At 52.2% G+C, this 11421-nt stretch overlaps 1 protein-coding gene and 2 long non-coding RNA genes across 4 annotated transcripts; all 3 read left to right on the forward strand.

Moving 5' to 3' along the window:
• Nucleotides 1-2465: 2465 nt before the first annotated feature.
• Nucleotides 2466-3480, forward strand: LOC143692178 (uncharacterized). The gene is made up of 3 exons (XR_013180033.1): nt 2466-2580; nt 2664-2743; nt 2821-3480. It is a non-coding gene; the product is annotated as an uncharacterized LOC143692178 (long non-coding RNA).
• Nucleotides 3481-4114: 634 nt separating this feature from the next.
• Nucleotides 4115-4995, forward strand: LOC143692231 (uncharacterized). The gene is made up of 3 exons (XR_013180125.1): nt 4115-4268; nt 4352-4432; nt 4510-4995. It is a non-coding gene; the product is annotated as an uncharacterized LOC143692231 (long non-coding RNA).
• Nucleotides 4996-6207: 1212 nt separating this feature from the next.
• Nucleotides 6208-10328, forward strand: LOC129133089 (uncharacterized). 2 transcript variants are annotated; one of them, XR_013180067.1, is made up of 6 exons: nt 6208-7406; nt 7505-7548; nt 7650-7693; nt 7775-7815; nt 7897-9274; nt 9897-10328. XR_013180067.1 is itself a non-coding variant. In XM_077171854.1 (6 exons), exons 1-5 carry the CDS (start codon nt 7324-7326, stop codon nt 8021-8023), a joined length of 339 nt encoding a protein of 112 aa, XP_077027969.1. In that variant the 5' UTR covers nt 6208-7323; the 3' UTR covers nt 8024-9294; nt 9897-10328. The 2 variants fall into 2 exon arrangements, 1 of the variants encoding a protein (XP_077027969.1); XM_077171854.1 differs by having other exon boundaries at nt 7897-9294.
• Nucleotides 10329-11421: the final 1093 nt, after the last annotated feature.

The following is an 11421-nucleotide window of genomic DNA, read 5'->3' on the forward strand; positions in this document are numbered from 1 at the left end:
ATGGCGGACTAGGACTTGAAAGAACGTGAGGGCAGGTAGAGGCTTCTGGCCGTAGGATTCTCGGGCATCCATCTCTGCAGTTCTTGGAATAAATCATTCGGTTAGCATCTTCTTCCTCCAGGTTTCTCTGAGCCTCATCAGCTCACCATCGGTCTCCCCTCGGTCATCTCCTTTTGCATTCTCTCATTCCTTGCAGCCATTTTCCTTGCCAGGAGATTTCTGTCCGTGTTGTGTCCCTGTTGTGTGTCACGTCCTGTCCTGTGTCATGGGTGTCTGTCCACACATTGGTGCCGGAGCTGCTCTGCCCTGCCGCATAGCCTGGTGCAATAGGAGAAGCCCCGGGGACTTGAAGTTTGTAATGCGGGGCGTGTTTTGGACTCTAGGAGGGATGTGTAGATGGACACAGGACATCTGGGGCTCTTAAGTTATCCTGCAACAGCTTGACTCTTGTCCTAACTTTTTTTTCAGATTCAGATGGATTAAACGTGTGCCAGAGGGCCCCATCCCGGGTTAGTGGTTTCCCCTGAGCAGGTGAGGCACCATTTGTCTCTGCAGCAGAAGTGTATGTGGTGACTCTTTTACAGCACTGTTCTTTGTCTTTCTTTTTAGGAAGTAAATCTGCGTACCAGCAGTCAAGGTGAGCAGTGGGGAGAAGTAGTTGTTATTGCTCCAGTCTCAGTTTCTGGTGCAGCTCTAAGCTTCCATTCTCTTTTTGGTGCCTTAGGCAATGCACTCGGAGCCTGCCAAGCCCCTGTCACCAGCCGGCCGATGCACCGGGTTCCCTGCACGTGTGAGCCCTGTGGATGCATTACAGGACCTGGTGAGGAAGCCCTGAACTCTTCTATTTAAAGGTGCCATCCAGGTGGCCTTGGGCACTGGCCCAGGAGTTGCGGTGAGTCGGGGAAGTAGGGAGGAGGAGCGAGGGTCCCCTCAGGTTTCAGCCGTGCCAAATCACCTCATCTCCTCTTAACCCAGGCACCCCCTGTGACAACGGCCTCGGTCTCGTGCGTGCCCCAAGCGTGTGGCCCGAGGAGCTGAGCGTTCTTAGGAGAAGGGTGAGTCGCAGACTTGTGGGGTTTTGGCCGATGGGCTGCCAAGATCGGGCACTGATGTTTGGTTTTCTTTAATACAGCTGTCTAAGAGACACCAGCCCGGTGCCAGCAGGAGCTTCCCGGCTGACGAGGTGGCTTTTCTTTGCACCTGAGACCGGCATCCCCAGCTGTGCGAGAGATAAGTAGAGGGCCACGACCCACAGAGGGGATGAAAGCAGGGTGCTGGTTTGGGAAATACTGGGAGGGGTTTTTGAGTCTGCTTTGGAGGTGGGGGGTGTCCATGGAGCGGCCCCTTAGGCCCCATAAAAGCAAAGCCTGACTTTGGATCACAGTGCTGAGGTGCGCAGGGCAGAGCAGTCCCGGTGTGTATCGTGTCACTTATGTATTGTGCCTTGTGTGTTGTTTGGTTATCTCATGTCTTTTAGCTGAGCCCTTTGAGGGGCCTGTCAGAAACCCTGGCATCATTGTTAGCATCTGTGATCTCTGCATTCCTCGGCCTGGTACCCAGGCCGTCGAACTTTTGACTCAGGAGCTCAGACAGGCATCAGACTCTCTTGTCTCTTTAGAAGCATCCAGTCAGATCTCTTTTCAGGTCTTGTTCTGAGCTGTATGGACAGCTCTGCCCCGCCAGGATCCATTATGGCGGACTAGGATTTGAAAGAACATGAGGGCAGGTAGAGGCTTCTGGCTGTAGGATTCTCGGGCATCCATCTTTGCAGTTCTTGGAATAAATCATTCGGTTAGCATCTTCTTCCTCCAGGTTTCTCTGAGCCTCATCAGCTCACCATCGGTCTCCCCTCGGTCATGTCCTTTTGCATTCTCTGTCCTCGCAGCTATTTTCCTTGCCAGGAGATTTCTGTCCGTGTTGTGTCCCTGTTGTGTGTCACGTCCTGTCCTGTGTCACGGGTGTCTGCACACACATTGGTGCCGGAGCTGCTCTGCCCTGCCGCATAGCCTGGTGCAACAGGAGAAGCCCCAGGGACTTGAAGTTTGTAATGTGGGGTGTAGTTGGACTCTAGGTGGGATGTGTAGATGGACACAGGATATCTGGAGCTCTTATGAGCCAGCCTGTTGCAGGATAACTTGTCCTAACTTTTTTTTCAGATTCAGATGGATTAAACGTGTGCCAGAGGGCCCCATCCCGGGTGAGTGGTTTCCCCTGAGCAGGTAAGGCACCGTTTGTCTCTGCAGCAGAAGTGTATGTGGTGACTCTTTTACAGCACTGTTCTTTGTCTTTCTTTTTCGGAAGTAAGTCTGGATACCAGCAGTCAAGGTGAGCAGTGGAGGGAAGTAGTTGTTATTGCTCCGGTCTCAGTTTCTGGTGCAGCTCTAAGCTTCCATTCTCTTTTTTGTGCCTTAGGCAATCCTCTCGGAGCCTGCCAAGCCCCCATCACCAGCTGGCCGATGCACCGGGTTCCCTGCACGTGTGAGCCTTGTGGATGCATTACAGGACCTGGTGAGGAAGCCCTGAACTCTTCTATTTAAAGGTGCCATCCAGGTGGCCTTGGGCACTGGCACAGGAGTTGCGGTGAGTCGGGGAAGTAGGGAGGAGGAGCGAGGGTCCCCTCAGGTTTCAGCCGTGCCAAATCACCTCATCTCCTCGTAACCCAGGCACCCCCTGTGACAACGGCCTCGGTCTCGTGCGTGCCCCAAGCGTGCGGCCCGAGGAGCTGAGCGTTCTTTGGAGCACGGTGAGTCGCAGACTTGTGGGGTTTTGGCCGATGGGCTGCCAAGATCGGGCACTGATGTTTGGTTTTCTTTAATACAGCTGTCTAAGAGACACCAGCCCGGTGCCAGCAGGAGCTTCCCGGCTGACGAGGTGGCTTTTCTTTGCACCTGAGACCGGCATCCCCAGCTGTGCGAGAGATAAGTAGAGGGCCACGACCCACAGAGGGGATGAAAGCAGGGTGCTGGTTTGGGAAATACTGGGAGGGGTTTTTGAGTCTGCTTTGGAGGTGGGGGGTGTCCATGGAGCGGCCCCTTAGGCCCCATAAAAGCAAAGCCTGACTTTGGATCACAGTGCTGAGGTGCGCAGGGCAGAGCAGTCCCGGTGTGTATCGTGTCATTTGTCTTTTGTGTATTATGTGTTGTTTGGATATGTCCTGTCTTTTAGCTGAGCCCTTTGAGGGGCCTGTCAGAAACCCTGGCATCATTGTTAGCATCTGTGATCTCTGCATTCCTCGGCCTGGCACCCCGGCCGTTGAACTTTTGACTCAGGAGCTCAGACAGGCATCAGACTCTCTTGTCTCTTTAGAAGCATCCGGTCAGATGTCTTTTCAGGTCTTGTTCTGAGCTGTATGGACACCTCTGCCCCGCCAGGATCCATTATGGCGGACTAGGACTTGAAAGAACGTGAGGGCAGGTAGAGGCTTCTGGCTGTAGGATTCTCAGGCATCCATCTTTGCAGTTCTTGGAATAAATCATTCGGTTAGCATCATCTTCCTCCAGGTTTCTCTGAGCCTCATCAGCTCACCATCGGTCTCCCCTCGGTCATGTCCTTTTGCATTCTCTGTCCTCGCAGCTATTTTCCTTGCCAGGAGATTTCTGTCCGTGTTGTGTCCCTGTTGTCTGTCACGTCCTGTCCTGTGTCACGGGTGTCTGCACACACATTGGTGCCGGAGCTGCTCTGCCCTGCCGCATAGCCTGGTGCAACAGGAGAAGCCCCGGGGACTTGAAGTTTGTAATGTGGGGTGTAGTTGGACTCTAGGTGGGATGTGTAGATGGACACAGGATATCTGGAGCTCTTATGAGCCAGCCTGTTGCAGGATAACTTGTCCTAACTTTTTTTTCAGATTCAGATGGATTAAACGTGTGCCAGAGGGCCCCATCCCGGGTGAGTGGTTTCCCCTGAGCAGGTGAGGCACCGTTTGTCTCTGCAGCAGAAGTGTATGTGGTGACTCTTTTACAGCACTGTTCTTTGTCTTTCTTTTTCGGAAGTAAGTCTGGATACCAGCAGTCAAGGTGAGCAGTGGAGGGAAGTAGTTGTTATTGCTCCGGTCTCAGTTTCTGGTGCAGCTCTAAGCTTCCATTCTCTTTTTGGTGCCTTAGGCAATCCTCTCGGAGCCTGCCAAGCCCCCGTCACCAGCCGGCCGATGCACCGGGTTCCCTGCACGTGTGAGCCCTGTGGATGCATTACAGGACCTGGTGAGGAAGCCCTGAACTCTTCTATTTAAAGGTGCCATCCAGGTGGCCTTGGGCACTGGCCCAGGAGTTGCGGTGAGTCGGGGAAGTAGGGAGGAGGAGCGAGGGTCCCCTCAGGTTTCAGCCGTGCCAAATCACCTCATCTCCTCTTAACCCAGGCACCCCCTGTGACAACGGCCTCGGTCTCCGTGCGTGCCCCAAGCGTGTGGCCCGAGGAGCTGAGCGTTCTTAGGAGAAGGGTGAGTCGCAGACTTGTGGGGTTTTGGCCGATGGGCTGCCAAGATCGGGCACTGATGTTTGGTTTTCTTTAATACAGCTGTCTAAGAGACACCAGCCCGGTGCCAGCAGGAGCTTCCCGGCTGACGAGGTGGCTTTTCTTTGCACCTGAGACCGGCATCCCCAGCTGTGCGAGAGATAAGTAGAGGGCCACGACCCACAGAGGGGATGAAAGCAGGGTGCTGGTTTGGGAAATACTGGGAGGGGTTTTTGAGTCTGCTTTGGAGGTGGGGGGTGTCCATGGAGCGGCCCCTTAGGCCCCATAAAAGCAAAGCCTGACTTTGGATCACAGTGCTGAGGTGCGCAGGGCAGAGCAGTCCCGGTGTGTATCGTGTCACTTATGTATTGTGCCTTGTGTGTTGTTTGGTTATCTCATGTCTTTTAGCTGAGCCCTTTGAGGGGCCTGTCAGAAACCCTGGCATCATTGTTAGCATCTGTGATCTCTGCATTCCTCGGCCTGGTACCCAGGCCGTCGAACTTTTGACTCAGGAGCTCAGACAGGCATCAGACTCTCTTGTCTCTTTAGAAGCATCCAGTCAGATCTCTTTTCAGGTCTTGTTCTGAGCTGTATGGACAGCTCTGCCCCGCCAGGATCCATTATGGCGGACTAGGATTTGAAAGAACATGAGGGCAGGTAGAGGCTTCTGGCCGTAGGATTCTCGGGCATCCATCTTTGCAGTTCTTGGAATAAATCATTCGGTTAGCATCTTCTTCCTCCAGGTTTCTCTGAGCCTCATCAGCTCACCATCGGTCTCCCCTCGGTCATGTCCTTTTGCATTCTCTGTCCTCGCAGCTATTTTCCTTGCCAGGAGATTTCTGTCCGTGTTGTGTCCCTGTTGTGTGTCACGTCCTGTCCTGTGTCACGGGTGTCTGCACACACATTGGTGCCGGAGCTGCTCTGCCCTGCCGCATAGCCTGGTGCAACAGGAGAAGCCCCGGGGACTTGAAGTTTGTAATGTGGGGTGTAGTTGGACTCTAGGTGGGATGTGTAGATGGACACAGGATATCTGGAGCTCTTAAGTTATCCTGCAACAGCTTGACTCTTGTCCTAACTTTTTTTTCAGATTCAGATGGATTAAACGTGTGCCAGAGGGCCCCATCCCGGGTGCGTGGTTTCCCCTGAGCAGGTGAGGCACCGTTTGTCTCTGCAGCAGAAGTGTATGTGGTGACTCTTTTACAGCACTGTTCTTTGTCTTTCTTTTTCGGAAGTAAGTCTGGATACCAGCAGTCAAGGTGAGCAGTGGAGGGAAGTAGTTGTTATTGCTCCGGTCTCAGTTTCTGGTCCAGCTCTAAGCTTCCATTCTCTTTTTTGTGCTTTAGGCAATCCTCTCGGAGCCTGCCAAGCCCCCGTCACCAGCCGGCCGATGCACCGGGTTCCCTGCACGTGTGAGCCTTGTGGATGCATTACAGGACCTGGTGAGGAAGCCCTGAACTCTTCTATTTAAAGGTGCCATCCAGGTGGCCTTGGGCACTGGCACAGGAGTTGCGGTGAGTCGGGGAAGTAGGGAGGAGGAGCGAGGGTCCCCTCAGGTTTCAGCCGTGCCAAATCACCTCATCTCCTCTTAACCCAGGCACCCCCTGTGACAACGGCCTCGGTCTCCGTGCGTGCCCCAAGCGTGTGGCCCGAGGAGCTGAGCGTTCTTAGGAGAAGGGTGAGTAGCAGACTTGTGGGGTTTTGGCCGATGGGCTGCCAAGATCGGGCACTGATGTTTGGTTTTCTTTAATACAGCTGTCTAAGAGACACCAGCCCGGTGCCAGCAGGAGCTTCCCGGCTGACGAGGTGGCTTTTCTTTGCACCTGAGACCGGCATCCCCAGCTGTGCGAGAGATAAGTAGAGGGCCACGACCCACAGAGGGGATGAAAGCAGGGTGCTGGTTTGGGAAATACTGGGAGGGGTTTTTGAGTCTGCTTTGGAGGTGGGGGGTGTCCATGGAGCGGCCCCTTAGGCCCCATAAAAGCAAAGCCTGACTTTGGATCACAGTGCTGAGGTGCGCAGGGCAGAGCAGTCCCGGTGTGTATCGTGTCATTTGTCTTTTGTGTATTATGTGTTGTTTGGATATGTCCTGTCTTTTAGCTGAGCCCTTTGAGGGGCCTGTCAGAAACCCTGGCATCATTGTTAGCATCTGTGATCTCTGCATTCCTCGGCCTGGCACCCCGGCTGTCGAACTTTTGACTCAGGAGCTCAGACAGGCATCAGACTCTCTTGTCTCTTTAGAAGCATCCAGTCAGATGTCTTTTCAGGTCTTGTTCTGAGCTGTATGGACACCTCTGCCCCGCCAGGATCCATTATGGCAGACTAGGACTTGAAAGAACGTGAGGGCAGGTAGAGGCTTCTGGCTGTAGGATTCTCAGGCATCCATCTCTGCAGTTCTTGGAATAAATCATTCGGTTAGCATCTTCTTCCTCCAGGTTTCTCTGAGCCTCATCAGCTCACCATCGGTCTCCCCTCGGTCATGTCCTTTTGCATTCTCTCAGTCCTCGCAGCCATTTTCCTTGCCAGGAGATTTCTGTCCGTGTTGTGTCCCTGTTGTCTGTCACGTCCTGTCCTGTGTCACGGGTGTCTGCACACACATTGGTGCCGGAGCTGCTCTGCCCTGCCGCATAGCCTGGTGCAATAGGAGAAGCCCCGGGGACTTGAAGTTTGTAATGCGGGGCGTGTTTTGGACTCTAGGAGGGATGTGTAGATGGACACAGGACATCTGGGGCTCTTAAGTTATCCTGCAACAGCTTGACTCTTGTCCTAACTTTTTTTTCTGATTCAGATGGATAAAATCCAGGGCAGAGCCCCCCGTCCCGCGTGAGGGAATTTCTCCGAGCAGGTCAGTCACCGTTTGTCTCTGCAGAGGAAGCATAAATGGTGGCTGTTACAGCATTGTGCTTTGTCTTTCTTTTTATGAATGCAAGTACAAGGGCAGCAGTCGAGGCTGAGTGGGCGAGGTGAGCATTGAATAGCGTACAGAAGCAGTTGTTATTGCTGCGGTCTCAGTTTTGGTGCAGCTCTAAGCATCTCCTCTTGTTTTTTTTTTTTCTTTTAGGTGGTCGACCTGCCATCTATCCTGGCTGAGCATGCCTATGCCAGGTGGGTGAGAGCTTAAGGTATTGGTGTGGCATACTTGTCAGATTTGGGAGGTTGTGTTTTCACAGTATCTCAGCATGCTTTTCTGCTTTGTTTCATTGCAGGTGCTGTCGCTGCCCTAGGCATGCCTCGGAACAGACGAGGGCAGGCGAGTCGGAGTTTAGGCAGGCTGACTCCTAGGTGAGAGTTACACAGCAGCATGCTAAGCGTGTCCCTTTTCTCTTTGCAGGTATCTTCCAGGCAGCCTCCGGAGTCAAATCAAGATTTGAGGTGAGCCGGGGCAGTGGTGCGAAGGAGTCCCGGGGATTACTCTTTTTGAGGGCAATAGTCACGTTTTCTGTTTTGTCTTAGGTACCCTGAGGAGGCTCGTAGCCAAAGCTTGGAACCGGCAGCACCGAAGCACACACGGAGAGCATCTCAACGTCCATGTCCGACCGAGGATGGATTTTGCCATGGATTTTGCTCTTCCAAAAGCTAAGTGTCGGGGCCAGTGGCTGGGAGAAGGGGAAAAACCTGTACTCTCACAGGAGGCAATCAGATGTCAGCTTAGGGGAGAGGTCTGTAGGGGCATGGGCTCTCTGGAAGTAAAGGGAGAGGGTTTCCCCTCAGCCTCGCCAGAGCCTTTGCCGGGCAGGGCAGTTCTGACGCATCTCCACATTTTCGTGTACTTTGTGTCGTCCGCCTCCCTCGACTCGACATCGTCACGGACCTTTCCCCCGAGGAGCTCGCCTTCACGTCCAGAGCTACAGCCACGGTCACCCGGCAGTCGGCTTTCTTCTCTAGGCTTGCTGAGCCTCTCGAGCCTCTTAACTGCTTCGGCACTAACTTCTTTTAATGAGTTAGATTTCATCATCACTTGCCATCGTCATAGGGCTTCCTTTCCTTTGGCGTCATCAGCCTCTGGCTCATCTTGCACTAGGCATCTCGGGTCCCTAAGGGGACAGGCAGTTGCCACTCGTCTCTGTGTTATGTAGTCTGTGTCTATGTTATGTTGTCCGTGTCTGTGTTATGTAGTCGGTGTCCATTGTGTTCCATGTCACAGGCCTTTGTTACGTCTCGATGCTTTATCGGCACTATTCCGTGCCACATAGGCCATATTCTACTTATGTTCCTTTCCGGATATCCCTTATCCCGGCATCTTTACATTTTTACTCTTTGAGACAGGAGTGTCTCAAAGGGACAAGATGTTCTCGTCCGTCTTCCTTCTCACTACCGGCTTTGGTAGTGCCTTTTTTTTTCCATGCCATTGTCTTGGACTTCCTGAGGGAGCGTCTTACACCCTCCTCACGTGACTGCAGGAGTTTGATAGGTTCCATCTTCCCAAGGGGTACAGGGCTCAAGAATTAATCTTCCAGAGAGCTATCTCAAGTCCTGGCTTATATTGTGTGTACCTATGCTGGCTTACACTGTATGTACTTACACTCCACGTACACTTGCACTGTATGCATCTGCTTTTATTGTGTGTACTCATTTTGTACCACTTATGGTCGGAGCTGCCCTGCCCTGGCACGTAGTCACAGTTAGGTAGAAGAGTTATAAAAACTTTACTGTTCATCTGTCTTTTATGGGATTTTTCAGAGCGGGGACAATTCCTAGCTGTCAGCCACTCGTTGACCACTTCCTGTCGTCTCACAGGTCCCCGAGGCTGCCGATTTCCCCAGAATCTACCATGTGACGTCGAGGAGCGGCAGCCAGAAGAAGCGTGGAAGCGCATTCTTCAGTGTCTCGAGTAAGGGCCACACCAAGCGTGTAAGTGGGAAGAATGTGTGAGCGTGTGTGAGAGCACGTGTCTGTGTCTGTCTGCGTCTGCTCGTCTCTGCGTGTGTGAGAGCACATGGCTGTGTGTGTCGGTGTCCGCTCGTCCCTGCGTGTGCGAGTGCGTGCTGACTGGATTTAAGCTTGTGTGTGTGACTTTTGCTTTTCAGGTTTTTCAACTCATTTGTAAATTTAGAATAAAAAATCCCCAGCCAGGTTCCCCTGCCCCCGCCCCCGGCTGGGTTTTTTTTTCCCCTGTCCCGGTTGGTCTGAGAGGCAACGTTCATCCCCAAAGTTTGGGCGTGGACCATCCAGGGACAGGGGTTCTTGTCAGGCAGGAGGAATTTTTGGAGGCTCAGGGGAACCACGTGCCCGAGGACCAATGATTGCTGGGGTGTAATTTAGCAGTTGTGATGAGAGGGATGGTGAGTTTGTGTGTAATGTGAAGGGGGTGTTAATGGTAGATGAGTGCTGTTTTCTGTGTGCTTTTGTTGTTTTGGGTTTCCTGTAACAATAAATCAACCTGTAATGAAAATAGAAAAAGGTTATCATCTTGTGTTAATATGTGTGTTGTGTTGTATTGCTCTGTATTGCAGGCTGAGCACAGGGTGAACTCTCTCCTCCTTGCTGTGACACCTGGGCTGGCAGGGATGACACAGTGACCTCGGCCGGCCGATGCTGCCTGTGCCATCACCTGGCACTGATGTGTTTGATGAAAATCCTTTTGCTGGGATTTTTCTCCTGAGAAGCCTCAGAACAGAAATGGAACCAATAACAATCTGCTGGCTGTGGAGTGTGGGCTGGAGATGGTTTAGCAACAGGGGCATCTTGGATTGGTCTCCTGTGCATTGTTTCTACTTCTGGACCAATCTTGGTCCAGCGGTGTCGGGGCTGTGAGCAGTCCTGGGTTTTTATTATTCATTCCTTTCCAGCTTTCTGATGTCTCCGTGCTCTTTTAGTATAGTTCTACTATCTCATTTTCTTTTAATATAATAGAGATCATAAAAGAATATTTCAGCCTTCTGAAAGGTGGAGTCAAGATTCCTGTCTCTTCCCTTGTCCTGGGGACCCTCAAACACCACCACAATCAGCAGCTGAGCAGGTTTGTGCGAGCCTCTCAGTAACCCTCGGCCGGTCCCGAGTTGGCAGCCCCGACATGGCCGACAGTGGGGAGACACCCTCTGTGCCCCGAGGGTACTGAGGGCACCTGGGCTGGGGGGAGACACTCTCTGTGCCCTGAGGGTACTGAGGGCACCTGGGCTGGGGGCAGACACTCTCTGTGCCCTGAGGGTACTGAGGGCACCTGGGCTGGGGGCAGACACTCTCTGTGCCCCGAGGGTACTGAGGGCACCTGGGCTGGTCGCCTTTGCAGCACAAGAGACACCAGAGACATTGGTAGAAGAGAAAGGGCCGACTCTTAGCAGGGGTTAATCCAAGGTTTTATTAGGAGTCCCAAAGGAGCTCCTGCACCTCACGGGGCTCCTGCCAAGAGCCCCGGGAGATGTGCCAAGGTTACATTTAAAGGGAGGTGGAAACCGACAGTAGATAACATCCTACCAACCATTAAGTGACCCTAAGGGATGGATGCTGGGGCATAGACATACAGGACAGCGTATGGGGCAAGGCTTGCGGGGCTGACCCCTGGCCTCTGGCTAATCACTCGATGACTTGGACCGAAACTTCTGGATGGAGGGGATGGGAGGCTGAGTGATTGACAGAGAGCCAGGGTGGGGGTTTGGGGATGATCTCATCCTGGGAGAAGGATAACACAGGTAAAGGGAGGGGGGTACAGTTTGGGATAAACCATTTGGGAAAAATATGGGGATACAAAACAAAATTACTTCAAAGTATTACGAAGTATAAAAATGCACTAGAGCAGGTTTGGGCAGCACCAAATAGAATAAAATAAAATGCTTTAAAAATAGAAAAATTAAAATTAAAACTAAATAAATTTACAGTTTTTATTTTTTTAAATTTATTTTTAATTAATTTTGTTATTTTAAAGTGCTGTAAAAGTTCCATAAAAGGTAGTGCCGTAATGCAAGACCCTCAAACACCACCACAATAACCAGCTTAAATTGGTCTGGGCAGCACCAAATAAAATAAAATGAAAAGCTTTAA

The sequence above is a fragment of the Agelaius phoeniceus genome, chromosome Z (assembly GCF_051311805.1).
Source record: "Agelaius phoeniceus isolate bAgePho1 chromosome Z, bAgePho1.hap1, whole genome shotgun sequence".
Lineage (NCBI taxonomy): Eukaryota > Metazoa > Chordata > Aves > Passeriformes > Icteridae > Agelaius > Agelaius phoeniceus.

Coding starts and splice junctions, on each gene's coding strand:
- LOC129133089 (XM_077171854.1), top strand. CDS start 7,324: ATGGTGGCTGTTACAGCATTGTGCTTTGTCTTTCTTTTTATGAATGCA. Junction 7,694..7,774: donor CTCGGAACAGACGAGGGCAG/GCGAGTCGGAGT, acceptor TTCTCTTTGCAG/GTATCTTCCAGGCAGCCTCC. Junction 7,816..7,896: donor GAGTCAAATCAAGATTTGAG/GTGAGCCGGGGC, acceptor GTTTTGTCTTAG/GTACCCTGAGGAGGCTCGTA.